Here is a 25,597-nt window from a genome sequence, read left to right as displayed (position 1 = left end):
CCCTTCCAATCGCTAACATTCTGTGATTCTGTGATATTGTTTGCAAAACTAGCCATTTTTTATTATTAAAGTGTAATGGAGCTTGAGTGACATTTCTGTATTACATTTATTAGGACAAAGGTATTAAACAGAATTGCAGTAGGAACGATAGTAACAGTTAAATCTCACAGAGAACTTGATACTAGTAGATGTATGCAAAAGCCAACTGAATGCTCAAGGTTATAAGCCATGTGTTTCTAACTTGTATCTGCAGAGCAATTTTGTCTCACCCCTAGGAAGGCCCAGAATGAGTGTTCACAATTTCTTTTTTGTTTTGGAAGGGGTATTTATTATTCCATTTTACAGCTGAAGGGACATGCACGACGAATGGACACCCTGTCAGCCAGCAGACTTAGCTGTTCAAACAGATTTAGAGGAAAGCTGCAGAAGTGGGCAAGACGCAACACTGAAGAAATGTGACTACTATGATGGTAGAGTAAGAGGGATAGAAACAATGACATTGAGGGCAGGACATCTCAGGACTTTATTTAATCTTTGCCACAGCTGTCAAATCCATGAACTTTTCATTGAGATCACTACAGAACTTAAAATGTCTATACTTTGATAAGTTTGAGAATATTTTTTTTCTACATTATTTGGTGCTTGGATTAATATACTGATTTCTTTTAGCAAACTAAATATTCTATTCATGGCAAGTTCCATTTTCAAATGATTACCCAGGCATTCATTCACTGCATAAATATGATCTTTCTCTCCACGAGACACATTTTATGCTTGCAGCATGTAGAGAGCTGCTCATCCTACTGCCACTCTTCTTTTAGGTTTCAGTATTGTCACTTATTACACTGTGACCTCGCAAGCCTTTTAAATAAATTTCATTTTAAAGTGATCTTTTTTAATTGTTCAATCATACAGAATGGTCAAAAACACCGAGTTTTTGTGTCTGACTTGTGTTACAGTGTAATTTACTGGACACAGACTGGACCATGATTCAGAAAATAAATTCTTTCCTGGCATCATCTCTGGCCACTCACTTGTTCTCTTTCTCCCTGTCTCAAATTCTGTAATTGTAAAATGAGCTGAAGTTTTTGTAAAGTGGAAACTTCTACTTGGGAAAAGAACTATATAAATGCTACATCATATTATTACACAATATTCTAAAGTAGTGTTGTTACAGTGATATGATGGTGATTCTAATACCACATTTTGAATTTGTTCCCACAATTATGTTAGATTTATATTCGACTCAATTTATTAATACTTCTTATTTTTCCTTCCAAGATCCTATTCCTTCCCAAAAAAAGGGAAAATAGCCCATATGTTAAACATTTCAAGGAGCTGCCATTCCAGCATGCTGAGCAAAGGTCTGTAGACCACTGCCTTTTCTTAATTGTCATCTTTTGTCCTCTGAAGGGTCATTTCTTCCCCTCTCTAAAAATCTCCAAACTAGTTGTGTAGTGTATAATAATCTGTTATAATATGTCCATTACAGTTCTTCATTCAGAAAGAATGTGTCTTGTGCTTGCCTTAGAGACATATCCTGTGCAAAATTTGAAGGTAGCTACATGAAAAAATCACACTTTACTGAAACTTTATCACTTGGCCTGGCAGAGAGATAAGATGCCAGATTTGTTTTGTCATACTGGTGACAGCCAGGGCTCCTCACTCCCACTTACCAGATGGGCAACCCTTTAGTAAGAACCTTAACGTGATGCACTCAAATACGGTGACGTAACTAATTAATTGTTACGAGGGCAGCACTTTGAATACAGTTTTCCCGATTAATCACAGGACCTGCTTTCCATCCCTGCTTTTCTGGAGCCCTGCTTATGTGGGCGTCATCATTAATTGTGAAACTGGAAGTTTCCTGTGCTGTCAAGTCAGGCAAGGAGACACAAATAGTTGAAGGACTGACAACTGCTGCTCTGAGGAAGTACAGCTCCAAATCCTGGTTTAGCTCTCATACAATTATCTATTATTTCCAAGCTTCTTCAAGGTTTGCCTTTTTTCAGAGAATGTCCTTTGACTGTTATAACTCTGAAAAATGGAGAGCATTTTGTAGTGACCTCACTTTAGTGTAACTATCTTGTTATGGTGGAGTGAACAACTTAAGTAATGCTTAATATTTTGTTTCATGATTAATCTTCTACCATTCCCATTTGGAAACCATGCCTTTCCACTTTCTCTCTTATTCTATACCCATACTGGCATGTAATCTCCTACCCAGTCGGTACTGCTAGGCTGGAATGGGCCAGCCTAGAGAAGAATGCTGTCCTTGAAATATGTCAACTTCTGCTTCTGGTCTTTTCCCTGTTCCTGGGAACAATTCTTTTGCTAGCTTGTTTGTGTGTTTTGGGTTTTTCTTTTAAGAAAAGACAAAACAAAACTGTTATTTTGCTATTTTAATAACTATTTTATACTTGAGTAATAGATTCTCTCACCAAGAATGCTGTATTTATGAGCACAAAAGAACTGATCTTGATACACTGTTCATCTTCTTTCTGATCCCAGAGTGATAAGACTAAGATTTCCAGATGGAATTTTGTAATCTGCAGCTCTGGGATGAATTAAGCACTCACAACAGAGGTGTAACTGGATTGTATCACTGTCTTCCTATTATTCTTACAGATCAAAGAAGAACACAAGTAGATACTTATATTCTAAAACATTCAAACCAGATGGCTGGTTTCTTTTTGTAGAAATTTGTGCTTTTCAGCAAAACAATTGCAAAAAGGCCATCATTCATTTCTATCAAATGAGATTATTCCAGGTCTGTGTCTTATTTTCTTTTCTGATTTGCAGCTGAATATGATCTTCTATGAGTGGCTTGGTCTTTGTAGCAAGTAGGAATTCTGTACTCAAACATTTTTGTTTGTGGCGACTTCCAGGAGTGTTGTTGCTTATAGTACGTGTTATAGTCTGTAATATCTCCCAGTTACTCTGCCATATGTATTTCTTATAGCGCTCCTCCACACCCTAGAAGCTTCTGCAAACTATGCATACACTGTTGGTGACATAAAGGAGAGGGGAGCTGAGCCCTGGCGCTCATAGACAGGATGGAGACACAAGAGGAACAGCTGAAGCCAAGCTGGGGGTGTTGCTGCCAGCACCTTGTAGGAGTCAGTTAGGAGGAAAGAAACTGAAATAGGGGAATGATGAACAATATCAGAGAAAGAATCAAGCCCAAGCCTGCTTTCCAGCATATTAACTATGAAAATAAGCTCAAGAGAAATATGACTAAAATAAAAACTGATAAGGGCTTGCAGCCAATCTAGACGCTATATTTTCCTGGCTGGTAAAGCTCATAATTACTGATGGAGGTGCCAGGATTTACGGTTCCAACTCATAGTAGGCTCACCACAGGCAATCCAACTATGGCTGATTGTTTAATGCAACATAAAGATAAAAATTACTGTAGGTATATTTGTATAAATAGGTGTATTTATTAATGGAATTTTGCATTTGAATGTAGAGCAAACACCCCTAAAAAGAATTCCTGATGATGCATAAGCCAGACATTTGGTGGCTTCATGTGGCTTTACTTTGAAAGTGTCGTGCAGCAGGTAGAGAGCTGGAACAGCAGAATGAAGACCCAGTGTTAGAGGAGGACGAGACAAAGATTCATATCACCTGTGGACAGGGAGGTTATAGTTCACCTGAACAGGAAAAGCACTGATTATGTTCTCTGGTAGACTACTTAAGGAATACCTTCTGTTTTCCATTAGCAATAGAACAGACAGCAGGGAGACAGAAGAATGCAGCCACTGATACAAAAGCGTTCCCAGGGATGCGCTCTCCCAGTGTATGTGCTACAGTGTTCCGCTTTCAAACAAAAGCATATTTGCCACTGTTTTCTTTTATCCTTTGTAACAGGAAAAAGCAATAGACAAAATACAGTACAGCGAGAAATGTGGGTGTTTTCTTGTTCACTGTTACATAGATAACAAGTGCTAGAAAGCTTGAGTGGATTAAAAATGCGGACAGGTTGTTGTTACTTATTCTCAAGCTGCTGTGTTGTTGTAGAGGAAGAATCAGCATAAAACCTAATGGATTCTGTGAAATCAAAACTTGCCTAATTACACCTACAAAAGTTTGATCAGGAGGATGCTATTTAAATCCACAGTGTCACGTACAAGCTGCAAACAGTTGTTAAACTATTTTCACTTGCTGTGGGAATACTTTTTTTTCTTCATGATATTCTAGTTGTCAATATCAAAAGTCCGACTACCTAGTTTCACAGCTTTCTGTAATTTAATTTATTATTCAAAGTTTTAACCTGATAACTAACACCATTTACAGGAACAAAATTGTCAAACAAGGGACATTTTAATATACTGAAATGGAAGATTTTATGTCCTCTGTAGATCTCACCCTACTTTGTCCATCTTGTTCTGCTCCAGAACTAAGTTGCTAGGTTTCTGAATTCCCAAAAAAACTTCAGGACAAAAAGAAAACATAGAGAAAAAAAGCAGCATTTCAATTTGTATGTCCTGATCTCATCTTGCAGATTTCTTTCCTTTGCCTTGACTAAGAAAGAGGCATATGGGCTGTTACAGACGAAGAGATGCAAGATGTTCATAGTACAATTGGTTATACTTAGGGGTTAGAGTTTGGGCAAATGCTTTTCCTTTTGAAGGTCCAGGATTGACATAAGAGGTAAAATTCAAACTATATGTAGACATCCCCTTCAGTTGTGCCAAGGTGCCTCATTCCTGAACGTTCGTGTTGCCCTGTGGTCCAGTTGTGACCTTCTCACATCCCACCAGTGGATTCCACTTCTGATCTACAGTAGTCCCGCTATTCCGCACATGGTTCCCCACAAGCTCTTGCTCCACAGCCCATGTAAGCAAAATTTGCCAGTCTCATGAAAAAGCACTTCTGGATCTGTTATGTTTAAAAATAATTTTTAACTACTCATTCATTTTCCATGCTTTAGGAATCCTACCAACCCACTGCAATTATTCGCCTCACCTACATTAAGGGGAAAAGATTTTATTTAGACAGAGGGAACTAATGACAAAACTACTTTCCCTGTTTTGTGTCTTCTCAGTGCTTTTTTCTGGTCTGGATTTTTCCCAAGGTGAAGAGAGTGAGCTCTGGAAATCATTAATCCATGGGATTTGCTCGTGGTGTATAAAAATTTCAAAAATAATTTGCCATATAAAAATTATTTCCTAATTGATTCTGTCAGAAATGAACTGAGTAAGACAGCTCTGTCAAAATAGCCAGAATCTCTTTCAGCTCCTCACACGTGTTGGTTTGGTTTGGTTTGGTTTATGAGGAGAAAATTATGAAGGTTAGATTTAAATCCATTTTTTTCTCTTTAAAACAAATCTTAAAGAAATGAAGCCTGTCCCTGAGCTTTTGTGTTGTGGTCCTCTGAAGAAACCAAGTATCTCTGTGCAGCAGTGAACTGAGCTGAACTGAACTGAGGTCAGGCTGCGTCTTTTTGAGAACTTTCTTCTGTTTCCATTTAAAATAATGAAGGGAAGACATCAGTGATAAATTATTCTGAATCTGGGAAAGCTTTGCACTTTCTGAGCCAAATTCATGCCTCATAAAACTCCATTGCATTCAATGGTTACAAGATGATTATAGTCGAACCCTTGCGTTTGTTGCCAAACAAACACAAATGGTCTGAGCAAGAAGGCATAATTCAATTTGCCATGCAAACACTTCCAGCCTATATCATTTGGTATCTTAGTTTATTTCCATATCTTCCAGTGTAAGATATTTTGCTATGTAGGCAAAATTTTCTTGTCTGTTAATATCTATAATAAAACCCAGATACAGGGAGACATTGCAGGACTCAATATGATCCATTCCATCTTGTGTTAGATTTGTCAGGTCCTCCTTGGAATAATGTCTTTTTAACATATATATTTACCCAGACTTTGAGCCCATCTTCTCCTGTGTAATGGCGGTTTGGGAAGTGGGTTTGGTTGGGTAGCATGGTTGCATCTGTATGTAACAAAGTTAGAAACTAATTTCCTACACTCACATGAAAAATGTGATTGATAGGAGATAAAGGGCTACCTCAATTTAAGTGGTTTTCCAAGCATATTTGCTATGCCAAGTCTGAAGGTTTGAGTGGATCTTTGGTGGTGTTTGGGGTTTTGGTTTTATTTTTTCAAAATTCCTTATTTTTTTGTGCCTTTGCAGGATCTACAAAGAACAGTCAAGGTCCTTAGAGCAGGCTGTCAAGTTAGCCCATTTCTCAAATAAGTTAATTCCTTGGAAACTTTCAGATTCATTCAGTCTGCACTTCTTTTTAACACTTTTGATATTAAAAATAAGTAAATAAAAAAGAAATGTTGACCTCCTGCTATTTACTTTGTCCCCAAGATTACTTGTCGAATCTATTTTATTTTATTCTTCTTGTAGCTGTTCTTCCAAGGATTTTTCTCAAATATTTAAAGTGCTATGGGTAAGTTGAGAAAAATCTACTGAATTATTTGATTGCAAAATGAAGACCACTTATCTGCATTACTCTGCCTTTTCATGTTCTATAGTGAGTATATACATGCAGCATATGTGCAAGCAAGGTAGTGAAGCTAATAGTGGAGTATGGCAGTGGTCACGCCAGTGCCAAGTGTATCTATGGCACTTGGTATTGGCATTGCTGTGTCAAGAAGATGCTGTTTTCTCCTTTTATTTGCTTCCTCAGAGAAATCATAGGCATTTATCTGTAAGAAAAATATTACTGCTGTTGACCCACGATCAACATGCATGTTAATGCAAGATTCTGATGAGGAAGGCAAGTTGTGTAAGGAGAGAACTTTTACAAGAGCAACTGATGTAGCTGGAAAAAAACAGGCAAGCTTTTAGGGGTGCATATTAGACTTTCTTCAAAATGGGAGCTGCAGATTAATTGTTAAGTAGAAATTTAGAAGGTGAAATTAGCTATTAATAAGTGAAGTTAATTACTTGGTTCTGCAAAAGAAAAGTAGTTGCTTCCTTCAGAGAAGAAGGGAATATTTGCAGGGAGAAAGGTGACCAGGTCAATAGCCCTTCTGCCTGGAGAACTCGTAATTTAAAGCTGGTGGTTGTGGTGAATGAGTCCTGTTACACACTGATTAAAACCATATTTCATTCCACAGATGTCTATGGATAGTCAATATTGCATTTGTCTTGGATCGACACTGCTGCACTTACAGCACCCATTCACTGGTTTTCTTTTTCACATAACCACCTACGTGTTTGTGCATATTTACATTAGACACTGCTCAGACAAACTTTTAGACACCGCAGTCTCTGTATGGAAGGTGTATTCATCTTTCACAGTTAAAGTGGCCGTACATTTAGATAGGTCTCTCCAACCACATTCAGTTACAAGTACCTTTTCTTATCTATGCAGCGTGTATATACAAAGTTAAATGCAGATTATTATCATTAAAAAACTTTTAAATACATTTAGTCATGTCTCAGCTGACGGCAACAGCAGGACTACAACTGAAGCAGCAGCATTAATTTTGTTCTAAATCATTTTTTTGCCCCAACAACTTGCAAAACTACAATTAGATTCACATTTGTCGTGCTCAAAGTTAAAAGAATCTGCAAAATATCAAAAAATCTGCATCTGTTCTTTCCGAGTTGAATTCGTTTTGGAATATGTCCCCAAATGTCCTAGTTGATAGAGATGGTTTGGGTTTGTATCAGGGATTTGTCAGTCATTTCGTGTTTCTGCCTCGGAGTTGTAGTGATTGCCTTTTTTAGTGAAACGTTGTCGGACTTAGCTGGCCATTAACAATATTCTGAACTTGAGGGTACATTAAGCAGACTTCATTCCAGGCATTGATGAGGATGGCCCAAACCTTTCGGGACAATTAATAAATCAGGGCTGCTATAGCAGATATTCCCGGGCTTGATCTGGTTACCCCTTGTTTTCCTAGAAAGCTCTAGAGCTCTGATCATGAGAACACGATGCGGTTTATGAATCCAGCCCTGCCCTTGCCTTTCCACTTAGCAAATGCTCTTACACCCTCTTGAGATAAGGCAGTGGCAGCTCTGCTGTGTGGGAAGCTCAGCGTCTCATGCTAAGTGACTAGTTCAAATTAGATACCGCAGGAACGCAGATATAAGGGCATTTCCCACTTGACTGGCAGGATTTAATGGATCCCAAGTGAGGGGAATGATTGCTTTGCGAACAGCTTTGGGAGGGCTGCTAGTTAAGAACTTTCACACGCCTCATTTGGCCAGTTTCCAGCTTGAGGTAAGGGGGAAGGGTACAGGAGGAATGTGCTTCGAAAGGGGACCTGTCCCCGAGCAATCGAATTTGACTGGTTTGTGAAAATCTTTCATTGTTACTTGCTAGGCAGCTCTGCTTTATTGGGGAGGGTTTCTATTCACAAAGAATAGCCAGGAAGGTAGATAAGTCGCATTCTTTTCAGACTGAAACCTGCACATCTGATGGATATTCATCAGACTGCAGTATCCAAAGAGAATATAAGGCAACAACTGCATTGATTGGACAGCTAGTTGTTAGACATTGACTTCTCAATTTTCACATTTTTATAAAACGGTATTTTTTTAAGGTGTGATATTCCATCACTCTACCCTCTGTGGGCAAACCGAATAGTCAGAAAGATAGGAAAGACATTAGTTAAATTAAAAGCATCACCTATTTTCACCTGCACAGGCAGTACGCTTTCAGATCATAATCCAGGTAACCCAAATTATAAGAAATTTGAGTAAGTAGCGCAAATTCAGCAAACAACCAAAGCTGATGGATATAATTGGCTAAGTACAGTTGTGCTTGGTGAGGGAAGTGAAATGTAACTGTGTCGATGCTACTAAAATATCCCTCTTATTGCCCTGTATACAGGAGAGCAGAGTATTCTGCCCTGCTGCAGTTTGCACTCTCGATACATCATACCATTATTTTTACAAGTGTGTTTATATCTTGCAAACAGACTTTGCCCCAAGGCTGCACATAACCGTAGGGTTTTTAATAAAGCACATGAGCCCACTCTCTCTGCAGGTTTCTTGTCTGTCCCCTCTGCCACAGCTGCCATGTCACTGTGGCTTTTTGTAGCTGCGTGCAGCTACGCTCTACAGGACAAGCCGTGGCTCTCAGATCCTCTCACGCTGCAGAAATTAATCCATGTAGAACAGTGTTAGAAGCAAAATCGGTGAGCCCTGACAGCCTTATTAAAAGGGGTTGAAGCCAGGAGTCTTTGTTGAAAGTAGTGCTGGCACCCTGTTCCTGTTGACTCAGAGATTATCTCACTCCTTATTCATTAGCAGGGCCAGGGGTGTCCTATTGACAAGATCTCCCTGGCCTGCTAACAAACAGCAGGTGCAGCCCCTGCCTGGGAACACGAAGATGAGTTGCTGGTATCATGACAAGGCTTCCCAGCTTTCCTGGCTGGTGCACTTCAGTGCCTGTAGCTTCAGTGCCTCGTTTGATGGAGTGAAGGCACTAAGCTCCGTTCTTCCTCAGTTTTCTATAAGCTGCAGACCTTAGGGTTTTTTATGACTGTGGTTTTGAACATATGCCCACAAACACCTAGAACAATATGGAGCAGTATTCTTGTGGAAGGGCATAGTGGGGGGTTCCTGGTATGTATTTATGAATTTAAGCTCTGTATTTTTGTAAAACATAAGAAAAATGTCAAATAATTTCTATGGGAACCGGATAACTCCAGTTTGGATGGCAATGAGGAACAAGGATTAAGTTCCGATTAGGTGAAGTATAATGAAATAAAGTAGTACTTGTTAAAGTCCTTTAATTTTAATGTTTTAGTCTATTGTATAGACTCTGGCTTGCATAATAAATGGAAGTCGTTGCCTTTTCAAAACTACAGAAGACTATACCTTAACTATAGAAAAAATACAGAAAACTGTATCTTAACTTGCTGGCTAAGGCATGTCTGTATCCAGTTTCTACAGTAGAGATACATTCATCTTAGAGACAAACATCTTGGCATCATTTGAAACTATTCTCTTTAGAACATGTTTATCGCATACTTCAGTTACAATTAAATGCTTGTTGGCAAAACGAGCTATAATTTACATTGCCGCTGCCTTAGTTGTGAACAGACACCTTTTATCAGAAAAATTAATTTTCCTTAAAGCAGGGAGTTGAAATACTTGACTGAAGCACTGCTGGATAATAAGTACAGTTGATGCATTCAATTTAATAGTTTCATTTTTCACCCATATCATCATTATTTCCTATATTAATCAGACAGCTATTCACCACCTCTCCTTCCCCTAATGTACTTGGTTTCTTTCTGCTTCAGCTGGGTGGTTGCTGGGTCATGGGACAGGAGTACTGGGAGGGAAGGTGTTCAGATTTCTTCCAATATGAAGCTGAACAAGATTGTAGCTTAGAGGCTGATCTTTGCCTTCACCACTGCTTGGATCTCAGGCTGTTCCTCACTGTCCCTGTTCTCTTATTTCAGATAATTCAACCCCTCCTAGAACTTGATCAGAATCGCAGCAAGTTGAAGTTGTACATTGGACATCTGACAGCCCTCTGCCATGACCGTGACCCCCTGATTCTGCGTGGACTCACCCCGCCTGCTTCCTACCACCTGGATGATGACCGGGCAGCTTGGGAGAAAGAGCTGCAGAAGATGACCCTAGAGCAGGTGAGTTTGTGGTCTGAAGCTCTGAACAAGGGCCTGAACTGTTGATGTAAGTCTTGCTGATGTGCCACACCAAAATGTTGGGAAACTATTCTGTAAGTGGTGAAAACAGGTAGCAAAGTTCTGCTCTTCATCTGACAGAGGGATTCAATAATTTCTGGAATTATCGCCATTCAATATTTATTATGGAACTTTATCTGTTCTTTTACAAGTATTTGAGGCCATGCATCTACACACTCATGGGAAATCAAACTGCAAGATACCACTTTTCCCTTGTTTTACCCATTAACAAATTTTAGCTGCCCTTTATAACTTAATGTAGTCACAGGAATCTTAAATCTTTTTTTAATGACGCTAATCATTTATATTTTAATTGGCACATTTTTATTAGTTACTTTGTGTAAATGTACACAATGTCTTTACCTTCTGTTACAGTATGTTCAGCCAATAATCTTTTTCTGCTTACCACATTACCTGAATACCTAAATTGAGATTTGGACCCATTGTGCTAGATGCAATACACTCGTGCTTATGCAGACACGCGCAGAGTGATTTCAAAAGTCCACCAGTGTATTTCCAGGAACTCTGGAATACAGAATTGAAAGGGTTTAATAACAGCTTGTCTGATGAAGTCTCTACAGAGACTGTCAATCTAGCTATAATTCAACTTCTGAAATAATCTCCCTTCCTGCCAGCTCTGGTGTTGTCTTGCCTTCCTTAATCTCTTCACTGGCAGTTTTTATCTCTTGTTTTCATACTGTAATTTATCATTCCCTACAACCCTTTTTTCTCATTCTTTCCTGTTTCTCTTTTCAACTTGTTAATTTTACTCCTATATTAGAGACTCTTTTTTTTTTTTTTTGGTAAACTAATATAAGGAACTTGTGTCGGAACTAAATGTGACTAATTTTGTCTTTTTGACCCCGACTTTGGATTATAATGCCAATTGTTTCACTAAATTATTCACATTCATCTGTCTATACCAAACTCTATCCAGTATGCACACAAACTCGTTTGAGGTTTATATAGTTAAAAGTGAATTTGTGGGTCAGTGAACACTATCTTGAGCTTATCCTGAACAATTCAGCCCTGGTTTTCTTATTGTATGATGTTTAAGCTCATTTCCATGCACTTTCAACTCCAGGCTAGATTTTGATCCAAAAATTGGAGAGAGCAGCTCCGCAGTCAGATTAGAGGAAGCCAACAGAAGTGTGTCTTAACATTTCAGAAAGAAGAGCAGACCTCTGGAGATAAATTTGCCTGTAACAGCACCTAGATGGTGCAGGACAGTTGATCTCTGTCTTGGTACCTGTCTTCATACATCTATTTCATTCAGCATGTGGTCTCAGTATCTGCATTTGCTGCTATAGGCCTGACACATTCCTTTTCCCTGCTAGCCCCCCACACCCAGTTTTATTTACCCATTGGGTTTTGTAATCCCTGATACAGGATTCAAAGTTTTTCAGTATAATATATATCACCCTCATATATTAAAGAGGCACGACTCCCACGTTATAGATCAAAGCACAAGGCATACCATTTTGAAGTGCCTTGTCTGTCAGGTTGGGATGAAGCACTGGATGACAAAACCTGCAGCACGTATGGGAGGCATCTCTGAAAACAAAAGTAAAGGCTGGATGTGGGCAAATTTTGGATATCCCTGAAATAAATGGTCTAGTCTGTTATAGCTGTGATGGTCGTTGAGTAGGATCAGTATCTGTGGAGTTAGGTGATATCTTCTATTTAGTCAAGAGAATGTAGGTAAAGAAAATAGAAAAGGCTTCCTTTTGCAAGTTCTTCTGAACAGACATCCTGAAACAGCATCGGCTTCTTCTAGTTCTGTATACTGGTTTAATAAAAGATAATATTTCTCATTCAAACTTTGCTAGTCCATTAGCAACATTTATGAGTTGCACAGTAAAGAAAGCATTTAAGTATAAATTGTGAGAAAATATTTATCTAAGTTGCCCCAGAGAAGAGAAAAAATGTATTTTTCTATCGTCTTCCGTTATTTTCTTAATTCTACATTGCTATCACCACAGTTGTTTAAAGTTACTACTCCATTTGTGATTCCCATGAGTAACTAACATCTGCTAAAATAAAATGTAACAGTCTCTTCTGCTTTCCCATACTCACTTAAACTGTATTTTACAAGCTTCAGTTGAAAAATACAAACTGATGATTTATTTCAATTTACAAAGGACATTTGTCATCTAAGTTGTGGAGCTTTTCTGTTTCATACTGCAGAATTTCATTTGTGCTTCATTTATTCCCATGGGGGGATGGGAATCACTTCTCCAGATTCGCAGAAGCGCATCACAGAATACCCATTTTGCATCTTTGGAATTTTAATGAGTTTTGTAAATTACTTCAAATCCAGTGCATTAAATTCACTCCTGTCCCTTCTAATATGATCTTCTGTAGATAATGCTTCACAAGCCTCAGTGGGAAAAAATTAATCCTCCTGAATGTTAAGAAGTGCTAATATGATTAGGGAGGATACATTTAACTGAACACCAATAATATTTAAGAATGATGCCAATGAATCCCCTTCTCACCAATGAGATTATTGAGTTTGGTTTGGGTTTTTTTTTTTCATAAATAGTTGAGAATTCATTTTCATACTGCAGCTTTTGGAACTGTGATTTCCCACTGCAGCAACTATTATTGGCGAAGGTTGGTCCTGCTGTCCTTCATCATAGCCCATATACTCTGTAGGTACCTCATACCTGCTGAGGAGGCTCAGATACAAATAGTAGGAGTTTTCTGTGTCTTCTTCTGGTAAATGAAATTAGTACATGAAGTAGATGTAAGCTTTTCACTCTTCCAGCACATCTGCAGTGACCCATAGAAACTAATGTACAAGCCATTGTCAAAAAAGCATCTGCCAGCATCAACGCCATCATTCTAAAGGGAATTTAGTGCCACATAAATAGTTTTGTGGACCCTCAAAGTTTGATTGATAATCAGTACCTCTCATGTATAATAGTTTCTTTATGCTACCATTAAGTTCAGCTATATTCCTTGTGACTTCAATTGATTTTAGTCAAAATATGGGACCAAGATGCTATATGATTCTTTGTTGGCCTTTTCTTAAAGACACTTTGTAAAGCTGACTTACTATAGTAGAATTTCGGTCCATTTGTAATGAAGGCCTGAAGTATATGAGTATATACTTTATGAGTATATGATATCTCAAAACCTAACTTAAACTAGTATATTAGACTAAGTTGTGGACAATAAAGAATCTGTGATGCTTGGAATCATGTCATTACATTATTTACATGGTGGAAAACATTCCTTTGAGTTAATTCTGACCCAACGTCCCCAAAGAAGTTAACCAGTACTTTTTCTGGAACTGCCCTCCTTCAACCCATTCATGTCCTGTTCAGCTTTGCTTATTAAAAAATTCAAGTTAACAGAAGGAGGGAAAAATATTCTAAGTCTTGACACTGAGAAATAAATTTTCCATTCATTCATTATAAATAATTGCATTATCCAAACAATTTCTGTTAAATACAGTGTTTTCTTTCACTTTGTCCTAAACATATCATTATGTTAATATTCTTGGGCCTTGCGGAACTACTACGACATTTCATGTTTCAAATGGTTGCCTTTAAGTGGGGGATTTTATTCCTATATGAAAGGAAATTACATTAAGAACATAGTGATATGGTCCACATTTTTATTTATAGTTGGATTTTTGTGTTTCGCTTATCTTTACAAAAGGAAAGAATGGAGTAGAAATGCGAACCTCCTGAAAATCATCATTTAAATATGTTGCTAGCGGTGTGCTGTGCTGTGGTTGGAAGGCTACGGTGTGAAAAAGGGATGACCAAAGAGAGCAACCAGATATTAGCAGTAGGCAACAGTATTTGTTGCATTAGTGGCTTAAGCCGTATTATAAATGTCTCTTATCGCTTAAAATCCAGCTCTAGAATGTGCAGAACCTCCTATTATGGAAAGCTTTTTTTTTTTTCAGTAAGTCCTGTAGTCATTTTGAAAAAATATTTCTTCCCACAGAAGAGGACCTATCTGATCAAAATAATTTTCTTAACCCTAAGAGCAGGAGGCTCTTTACTCCCTGCCATCAGTGGCTCTTTCCAGCTATGTCCGACATGTCCTGGCTTCCTCCAGGCTGCTGGGTGTCCTGTGTTTTTCTGCTGGCCCCCAGGCACCATTTTTTCCCTGCACAATCAACCTGCTCCTCTTGCCCCAGAGGTGTTGACAGCAGCGTTTGCTTTATGACCTGGGCATCAAGAGCAGCCTCGAGGACCTGCGCAGATGCATTTCCCTGAGATACCGTCTCAGGGGACACCTGCTATGGGAGCTACTCTCACCCCACTACTAATGTGGTGTTGCCCTTATGACTCCTTTGGGTGTGAAGATATAGAGGTGCTTCTGAAAAATCTTTATGGTCATAGAAGAACCTTTGTAGTGAAGGAAGGTTGTAGAAGGACAGGGAACTGCTTGAGAGAGTCCACTGCAGAGCCATGAAGACGATTAAGGGAGCAGAGCATCTCCCTTATGAGGAAAAGGCTGAGGGAGCTGGGTCTCTAGCTTGGAAAAGACTGAGGAGCAACCTCCTTAATGCTTATAAATATGCAAAGGGTGAGTGTCACGAGGAGGGAGCCAGGCTCTTCTTGGTGACAACCAATGGTAAGACAAGAGACAGTGGGTATAAATTGGAACACAGGAGGTTCCACTTACATATGAGAAGAAACTTTTTCTCAGTGAGGTTGACAGAGCACTGAACAAGCTGCCCAGGGGGTTTGTGGAGTCTCCTTCTATGGAGACATTCAAAACCTGCCTGGACACATTGCTGTGTAACCTCATGTAGGTGTTCCTGCTCCAGTGGGGGGATTGGACTAGATGATCTTTTGAGGTCCCTTCCAATCCCTAACATTCTGTGATTCTGTGTCATTTTGTGATTCTGTCTTCCCTCTCCCTGTGTGCCAGCTTCAGCCAAAGCACAGACCATCTAGGGATTCCTACTTACTAATCTTCTCCCAAGAAATCAGGAATGTCTTTTCTGCTCAGCTGCTCAAAGCAGAGGAAGAAAAAACACGATAATGTCTCTTCACTGCATCAGTCACAACCTGCTGTATCAGCTAAATAGTCGTGGCTTGGTTCCAAGGAGCATAATTTACATTGCACGTAATTCACATTTCACTCTCAGCAAAGTTAATGTTAGGCTTTTCGGACGAAAGGACGCCAGACCGCATGTATGTAGCTTTCAAATTTCATTTTAAAATTGCATATATGCTTGCTGAATTTTGAAAGCTTCAAACACATATTTTGTTTTGTTATATGAATGATATCGTAAGTGGGATAAACTTAGCTCTAAATTACAAATAGCTATTTTTATAAACATCCTGTGTACTTCTTTGTTCAGATTGTGCTTGCATTCTTACTTCTGTACCATCTATGAGAAACTACTCAACTTAATTAGTTTCTGTAAAGAAATTATTCTGCCATGCTTTGTGTTTAGTCATTCTAAATTACTCTGTTACTTCAGAGTTTACCCATCTTTCTTTTCTGACTGCTCTCCCATTAGCTTGTTATCTTCCTCACCCGATTTATGTAATTTATTTTTAATTTGTAATCTTATGGGAAAGCATGATGTATTTTAAAGTTAAACAGCCCACTTCTGGTCTCTGTTAGAAATTAGAAGTATTAATTGCAACAATTTATATCCTTCTTTGTGTGCAAATGTTTAGCGGAGAAAGTAATGCATATAGGAACTCTCTAAAATTGTTAATTTTTATAGCATTTTAAACTTTTTGAGTGAGGATGAGGACTTGGGATGAGTGTCACAGTTCTTAAATACTAACTAAAATCACAAACATTACCTGTAAGTTGGCCATATGCATAATGCCATAACATTATCCATTTTTATTTGTGCATGGAATTGCTAATTTTAATTAAAATATATACTATCAGTCAGTAGCATAAACTATTCTTAACTTGAAAAGAGATATAAAGGGAAAAACATTGCTTTCAAGACATGGTCAAGTGTTTTGTGTCTGTGCATGTGATGTGTCTACTGTACTGTGGTCTCATTTCAAGCAGTTCCTACAAGCAGATGGTGAACCAGCCTCAGCTATTACCTTATTGGGGCATCTCACCTTCCTGTATGTTTTGCTATTAGTAACAAGTTCTGCTACTCCGTGCTTGCTCAGCCTCTGTGGGTGTCCTACCTGGATAAAAGGAACCACATGCAGGAGAGTTGGGTCCTTTGTTGGCTTGTATGAACCAAAACATTCCATGGAAGTTCCTGTCTTGGAATATCTGCCAGAAATTTCAGAGCCAACAGGATTCTCCATCACTTTGTAACCAACAAAATGAACTTGGTAAAGAGTAATAATTAAAGTGAAAAGAGTAGAAAGGGCTGCAGTTCTTATCCTGAAATAACTGGATGCATATAACTTCATAATTTCATTAGAGCACATCCCGCTTTGTCCTTTCTTCTCTATTTTGCCCTGCGCAAGTACAAAACCATAACTGACTTCCCAACTCTCTGTCCTAAAAATTAGGGGTTTTTTCCAAAACTCGTCACCTAGGACATACAAGAGAAGTTTTTCAGGTCTGCCTTGCAGACGGGCAATTTTCCCTGGGAATATGATCATCAGGTCCTGCCCTGACTAAGCAGGCAGGGTCCCTATGGGAACACCCAAGCCTAAATCATCAGCAGAGAAGCAAAAGTACAAGGTACAAGCCCAGCATGAAGGCTGCAGCACAGGGTAATTCTGACATAAACCTGAAGGTAAGGTATTGCAACTGAAACTAGGGGAACCATCTAACTCTTTGTCACAGTCCCTTTAACATGCAGAATTGCGAGCTGTTGGGGATTGGGGCTGTGGGTTTTGCCTGCATTACACATGCCCAGAACAGTGGGGCCTGGCCCTAGCAGATATAGCAGTGTTAATTTTCAGGCTATAACGTAGGATTTCCATTAACAGAAAATTGTCCTCTGACTGTGAATGGATTGCTACTGTTGCTGAGGATGGACAGATGACCTGCAAGTGCGGGATTTGCAGGAAAACTTCTCCAGTCAAATGCAAAATATGACTTGCAGGCATTTATGTCATTCCTTCTTCTCATTTATATAGTTTATATATTTTTAAAATTCATTCATTATCAAGGAAATAATGGCATTCCTGCTATCCCCAAAGCTTAGTGATGCTCAGGAATGCAGGATAAATCTCATGTGCAAAGTTATTTCAAATATATGATGCAAGAGCACTCAAGAAAAACTTTTCAAGGTTTTTTTCTCAAAATTCATTGTAAAATCTATTTGAGTGTATTTATATATATTTAAAATGCATTTTAAAAGTTTATGTGATTTTTAAAAAGACAAGATAGAATATTTCATTTGAAATCTTACTTTGTTTTTAAATGCATATGTTTTAAATATTTTGAAAAAGCTAACATAAAAACAAAATTTCCAGATAGAGCAAAAATATTTAAGAGTCTACATAATTTTTTTCATTTATTTATTTGTTTGTTTGTTTGTTTTAATTTGGCAGACTGAGATTTCCATATTTCTAACCCTTTCTTTTGGCCCTTTTATAGCTCTATAGTTGAGAAATAAAAGTTTGTATGCAATTGGCTCTCACTGCTTCAAACATACATACTTACACTGCTGGGTCTGGGGAGATGCAAAAGCTCTCAACCCAGTGTATTTTAACTTGTTTTGAGACAAAACTAAAGTTAAATCACTTGAATTTCTTTTTGATGCTTATTTGTGTTACTTTAGGTTCTAAACGTATTTTTCAGACTAACTACAGGCCGATCCAGAAACACCTAAACTTTGGAGAAACACAATTCCAGATCCTGCTATTGTAGCCCTATAGAAGTCCTGCAGTTAACTTTCTTTTTTGTGCTGCTGTACAAGCACCTCATACTCTGTATTCAGTTTTACTGTCCGTAGCTTGTTTTTTCATCATCGTTTTTGCCTTTTTTCATGAGTGTTTTTGGGAAATTATGAACAAGAGGAAAATAACACTTTGCAGAGCAAACCTCCTCCATATAAATAAATTTTAAAGGATCTTAGCTTAGTATTGCCTTGTTTATGTTGTGGGAGAGCAAAGGCCACAAACGTTCTGCGGGTTTGCACCACAATTCACCCAATGCGCATATAAAACCATAGCATTCTATTTCTTAACTCTGAAGTTATCTTCCCTCAATTAATTCTGGAGTATCTCGGACCAGAGAAGAACAATGCAAGCTAAATTCATGGTGTATTGTTTGGGATTTTTTTCACTGATGGAGTTTAACTATAAATGGAAAAGTATTCCTGTCATGACTCCTTCTAACCAGAGGAAGCAGTGTCTGAACCTATTGCAGATTATCTGCAATCTTACATTCCCCTGAGATACTGAAGGTCCTTTCTGTTCTTCTAGCCAAAGATAAATACTACGAAGCACTTCTGGGGTCCTTGCTCTCCTTTTCTTTCTCAGCTGTCTATTTTTACTTGTCAACAACTAGGCAAACGTATTTGGCCTTGCCTTCTCTTTTTTGGTCATTTCGATGAGGCAAGTGAACCTCCTCGTATCTTCGGCTGAAAAGGCCGACAAAAAGGGCCTGTTGTTAACACCCCTTTATTTTCATAGGAAAATGGCAAGGGCAAGATAACACGCTTTCCATTTGCATTCTTAAGAATAAAATCTATTAAACCAGGAGCAGAATCGGTAGTAATACTTGCAGGGAAACTTCCCTGAAGTCTGGACTGCCAGACATCAAGGTGAATCGAGTTATATAAACCATGGAGAGCTGAATGTTCCCCATTAAGGAGCTTGTGTGAATGAGGAGTGACGTGTGCTGCTCGCAGCTGTCTCTGAAAGGAATGATGTAAACAGAGATGACATACATGGTATAGAAATGCTGCAACCAGCCACATAGTCAATTGAGATGTCTTTGTTTAAGTAGAAATCACATTATTAAACCTACATGTTCTGAAGCTAGCAAGCTGAACACAAGGCTATCATTGCTACTTTTTACAAGACATTTCATCACAGACATCTGCCAGCCAGCTGTGTAGACTTTCTGTCTACGCTAATTTGTGAAGTATTGTTGCTGGCCTCCAGCATTCAGAGCCATCTCCTTTTGGGCTCTTGATGGTCAAAAACTTACTTCTTGGAAACATTTTCTTCATCTGGTTAAGTTGGTTGCCTTTGTTTGATTGCGTTTGATTTATTTTAGCTTTGGCATGGGCTTATTTTGTTGAGCTTAACTTGATTTTATAAGGAATTGTATAAATACATAAATGCTGACTAGTACAGCGAGAAACTGAGACATCACTGACTCTGCAGTACTGCCCTGCTGAAGACAACATCCTGCAGGACTCTCTCTTGTCCACCCACCTCCTTTCAGTTTTGAAGGTTAATCTCTTTGAGGTGCTTTTATATTGTATTATTTAATTGCTCTGACCTTTCCTGGATCCCCCTGAAGGATCTGCCTGACCTAGAGGAGGGATGCTGGCTGGGCAGGTGGAGGTGCAGGACCCACAGGGAGCCGGTCCTTCCTTTCCCTGCTAACACTGCCCTCTCCTGGTTCTCCCATGGACCCAGAGCCGAGGCCCCTTGCAGGAGCCAGATAAAGGAGAATTACGTCGTTGGCTTCTTCTCCTGTTACTTATTGTCCCTCTTGACCTACAAAGCCTCCCAGCCTTCTGATGGCTGGCACAGTGAAATCTTGGTGCTGGCTGGAGGAGCCAAGGAAGCCTTGTCTCAGAGCTCAATGCTCAAACCAGTCCTGTGAATTTACCAGCGGTTTGGAGGTTTGCAGACTGCTCTAACTAGGGCCACCTGAATCGCTGGGGTTTTACTAGGCTGAGCAATCTGAGAATCAGAGGTAGTCCCAGAAACCCAGGCTCCTGGCTTTTATTATAACATCCAGCACTGCTCCTAGCTGGCTGTGCTGACTCTTTCAATCCTGCTTGCTGACTGGACCTCTCCTAGGCTTATCCATCCATTGCAAGTTTCCAACTAATAACTCTGCCAGGCTGTTGGAACCAAGCTAATCGCCTATCCACAGCGTGCCATTTCTGAGCCATTATGGGTCACTGCTGAATTCCAACCCCCCCGTCCTCCCCTTCTCCCCCAAGAGCCCTTAGAGAGCCCGGAGTGCTCCCCTCCCTCTCGTTTTCCCCACTTCCCCGGCTCATGTCGCTCCGCGGAGCAGGATCAGGTTGCTCTTGCGTTGTGATTCTTGGCATGAGCCCCTCTCAGTGTCGTATAGCTGTTCTGTGAGTACGGCAGCCAGTAGGAACAAAGCTCATAAGAACACATTAAACTAACATTCAGCACGCAAAGCCCAAATAATTTACTATATGCTACCCTGCCTAGTAAAGGGAATTGCTGCAAGCTTACCCTTTTAATTTCCTTTCTCTCACTTTTGTCTATAGAAGTGTATACCACAACTTCCTTACAAAGCACTTATATTTGTTCTGTAGACATTCTTTGGCTGTTTGTTTTTATGCAGTGTTTTTTGCAGTAACAATCTCCTGTGCTTTGCTTGATACCGTCACTAAACAGAGACATACTGTTGTATCTGATGAGCATTTTAATTGTAGAACTATAACCCTTCCCACTGCATTGTGCTCTTAGGATGGTAAAATGATCTCTGTTGTTCTGCTGTCTGGCAGCTCTCTCTTTTTGAAACCTACAACAAGCAGTGTTACAGAAGTACAAAACATAGATCGAGAAATGTGTATACAGATGACTAGTTATCCCTTCAGGGATCAAAAATTACAGTTTGACATTCTTTCCATGTCACATATTAATGCAATATAGTTCCAATAAAAATATTAATCACTTTGGAATAATAAATGTTACAGGAATGACAAATAGTATTAGAAAAAAAATAAAAGAAGGTTCAAAAATAGATAAGCTATTTGCCACAGCTGCTGAAAATGACAAGGAACTTTGGATGCAAAAGCTTGCAATAAGCTTCCGAATCCATATAAGCGTATGTACCTGCTACAAATATGCTTGTCTTGTATTCGTAGGGAATATACTTTATTAGAAGAAAATTATATCAGTGAAAAAATATGAGGTTTTTTGATATATAGTATATGAAAGAGCTATCTACTTGAAAGCTTATCCAATCTATCAATCATCCAGTGTAGTAAGAGATGCCACTTCTCCCTGTTCTGTAGGATCCTTAGACCATCATAAGTACAGTAATCCCTAAAATGCTTGCACAAATTACAGCCTTACTTGAGATCCTGCATATTTCACAGGCTAGCATGGACTTTATCAATTGCTGAACAGATAAACAGGTTACTGAAGGCAGATGTTTCCTGCTCTTCATTAAGAATCTGTGGGCCTCTAATTCTGGCAATGGCATTAGGCTTAGAGCTAAAAATGATGTTCACATATACTCCAGCATGTTGCATGGCGTGGTTTGTAACATCACTTGTTGGGAAAAAAAAAACCAGTTTATTGACTGTAGACAGAGATAATAAGATAAAGTTTTGAAGTTTTGTGTCTCACTCTGAGCCAGTTAAAGTAATCTGAACAATGAATGATCCAGCAGGAAATGCAGACTTATAAACAAAACCCACGTACGCTCCACCACAACTGTGTGTAGTCATCTTACCACTGTGTTAGGAAACGCAGTCTCTGAAAATTATTAATTCCACAGAAAAAATAGTATTCTGGTTAATTCTGAGTGTATTATGTATAATTATGCAACATTTCTATTTATTTCATATAGGAAGCAAATTTGAAGTGATGTCCTATGAAAAATCACGTTGTCCATAAATAGAAGTCAAACTATTTAAAATAATGTGTTAGCAAAATGCTGTATTGCTTCTGGAACACAGTTGCTTTTAGAAAAACATTCTACAGAGGAAGCTTTTCTAATGTTTTTCGTCAAACAATTTATTCAGGAATAGTTAAGCCATTTTTCCCATGTGGACATGGCCTTAACTGGGATGTTCAAAAGCCTGGTCCGGTAGAGTGAAAAAATGAAATACAGAGGGGGCACATGATCCAGGTTTGTTAAGAACTTGTCAAGGGAAGATGCCGATCCTGAAATGCCCAGCACATGATACCTCTGGTAGCTCCCTTTCTAAAACAGGTGGTTTAGCTTAGAGCTGAGCCTGCTGAGCAGGTCTCATTGTACATGTTCAGTAGCAGAGAATGACTGTGCCTGTGTGTGTTTCTTGCAGCTTCATGAAGAGTTAGAAAAAGGCGAGAAGGAAAGCGCAGAGCTGCAGGAGTTTGCCAACGCCATCTTACAGCAGATAGCGGATCACTGCCCTGACATCCTGGAGCAAGTCGTCAATGCACTTGAGGAGTCATCATGACCTCGGCCACTAGCCCCAACCAGAGCAGCACACCAGTGGCCAAGCCCAGTCGGTCCAAGGAGCCATGAGAGTGGAGAGGAATGTGAAAAACAGAAAATGGAATAGAAACTTCTGGTGCACCTTTTACAAAGAAAACAAAACAAAAAAACTCTAAAAACTACATGCTCTCTAGGCTCTTCCAGTCTATGATTAATTAGTCATGTTTGCGTTCATCTTCTCATTGCCTTTCTACTTCAGAATCCGATTCCCCGCTGACTTTGTTGATGGTGACTTTTGGATACGGCTAATGAGAGCTCTTCCAAGTCTACTGAGCAAAGAAGAGGGGATCCACACAATACAAGCAGCTCTAGTTTTCTGTGAGGTTACAGAAGGATGGCCCTTGCCTTTCACTCATTTATTGTTTCTTTCTTCTTTCTTTTTCTTTTTTTTTTTCCATAAAAGCTGAAAGCCTGAATTTCATAGTGCTAAAACCAAATCTGAGTGTGCTCTGATTACGGCTCACAACTGGCCAGCATCAGCTAGCTAGCTCAGGTCTTGCTGCCTGTCTCAACGTTTCTTATGTTCTTAAATAACAAAGAGAGGAAAGTTTCCCTATTTGTTCCTGTTACTCACTTCATCTAGCAGCTGGGAAACAAGGTATGCATACCGGTACTTTCTGTTTGCTTAACTTTGATTTTTATTGTTCACTGATCTGTCTCCAAAGTGCCAAGTGGGGCATTTTTTCAGGTAACTGTTTTCATCTGCTGATTTCTTGGTTATTTTAGCAGAGGTTTCTCATCATAGGTCTGTGTCTCCTAAGTTCTTATTTTATAGAGAGCTCTCTCCCTTCAAGCAGGTGTGGTCAACAGCTCAGCTCCCAGCTTTAATTTGGACGCTTTGTCCATTGCAGTTTTTTCAGGCCATAGCTTTGTGAACACTGGCTGCCAACAGAATAGTACTAGGTATTTTGTAAATGAGAAAATTGCGACATTTAGCTTAAAGGTGTAATTTTAAAGCTAAGTTAGGTAAATCAGTAACATCATTCTCACTATAATTATAATTTAATTTATTTTGGTGTAGCTTAGGTCGACAAGGAATGAGTCTGAGTTCAGAGCTATAACCCATTCTTATAAAAAAGAGCATCTCGGCTGGAGTTGGCACCCAGCTGAGTACACAGGTATAAAATCACAGCTTTAGTTAAATCAGTGCAATTCTTCTATGTCTATGAGAGGCCTTAGTCTTGTTCCCATCCATCTGTGACACTCGTTAAAGTCCCTGCTGATAGGGAATATGACCTGAAATAGCAGGTCAGTTTGTCATTGTGGTAGAAAGCCGGAATCCTATTTTGTGAGTAGGACTTTGGTGTTCATTCTTGGACTATGCATTAACGGAGAGACACATTTTTTTCTGGCTACCAGTGGCTGTGTGTGTCTGGGGGCATCTGCAGGACAGAACCCTTTAACATGTCCCCATGTGCTCCTTAAAGGAGTTGTTCCCCTTTTGCTTTCAACACAGCAGTGGAAGAAATCTTGGTTTTTCTAGTCACTAGCTAATTATGAATCCTCTCAGTAAACCTCCCATTCAGAGCCTCCCATTTAATCACTAAATTGTTATGCTAAGGAAAATGTTCCAATATCTTTCAGGAAAACTGCATTTCATATGTCTTTCAAATCCACAGCACAGTTCCCCTGTAGGTCTTTCACACCTTGTTTTTATCTTAACAAGTGACCGATTGCTGCCAATAGTTAAGAGATCAGCCAAAGTTTGAGTAAGGGAAGACGTACCATGTCTTTTTTTCAAATAAGCGCTGAAAATTGGGCAACACTGAAACCTTATATACCTGTGGACTCTGTTGTAATCTGATTTAAAATAAATCACATCCCATTTCATTCTACTGTAGTGATTCAGCAGAAGAAACTGGATCCATAACCACGGTGTCCACTAGGAAGAAATATGTAAGTCTCCAAATAAGAGGCGATTCACACCTTTTTCGTGTTTTGAACTGCCCGTGTCAAATTGGGAAACATAGCTTTAGTTCTCGCTGTCATAGCAGCCTGTGTCTGAAGCCTTTTTGTCGTGGATGAGGAGAGTAATGGGAACCTGAATGTTTGCAAGGGGGCACGCCGGAAGGCGTGTAGACGGTGACTGTACACACCACTGAGCTGTGTCTCATCCCAGAACCACCACCCTTTTGGTCCCATTATTTGAGTCAGCACGTTTCGATAGGAGCTGTTGTTTGGAAATCTTCTCCCTCTTGCTTTTTCTTCATCACCCCTAATTACTCACTCAAGGAATTTAACGCCGCCTGTAAAAGCATCAGAGCCATCAGCCTAACATCATCGCGCCACCGCTCCTGACTATCTCATTAACTTATATGGTCAAATCTCCAGCTGCCCTGGTTCCCTGCTGTAAAACAATCCCTCCTCTGTGAGAAGCTGTGGAATTTCCCTTATCGATGGTTCAAATGACTCCTGCTTGTAAACCTCTTACTGAGATGTTCCTTGATAGTGTTTCTGCTGCAGGCAGGGGCCGGGGGAGGGGACAGCAATGAGGGGTGGTCACTCGGGGCTGTTATTTCAGTTCCCTGGGTTGTCCATGCATTGCAGAGAGGCTCCAAGTTTCAGTGCCGGTTCTTTGCATCTTTAAGTCAGCTGCCAACCTGTGACTGCATTTCTAAAAGGTGCCCAAAGGCACTTCGCTGTCCTGACAA

The 25,597-nt window shown here is 39.4% G+C and overlaps 1 protein-coding gene across 1 annotated transcript in view; it reads left to right on the top strand.

Moving 5' to 3' along the window:
* Nucleotides 1–22,908, top strand: part of ERC1 (ELKS/RAB6-interacting/CAST family member 1) — a gene marked incomplete at its 3' end in the record, with an annotated part of 287,360 nt that extends 264,452 nt beyond the window's left edge. The window contains exons 18-19 of the mRNA XM_080356661.1: nucleotides 10,407–10,595; nucleotides 22,771–22,908. Coding sequence (XP_080212787.1) covers nucleotides 10,407–10,595; nucleotides 22,771–22,908 — 327 coding nt within the window. The remainder of the gene's footprint in view (nucleotides 1–10,406; nucleotides 10,596–22,770) is intronic.
* Nucleotides 22,909–25,597: the final 2,689 nt, after the last annotated feature.

Source organism: Nesoenas mayeri, assembly GCF_963082525.1.
Source record: "Nesoenas mayeri genome assembly, chromosome: 1".
Lineage (NCBI taxonomy): Eukaryota > Metazoa > Chordata > Aves > Columbiformes > Columbidae > Nesoenas > Nesoenas mayeri.
Note: the sequence above shows the minus strand (reverse complement) of the source record. Positions and strands in the feature narration are given on the sequence as shown.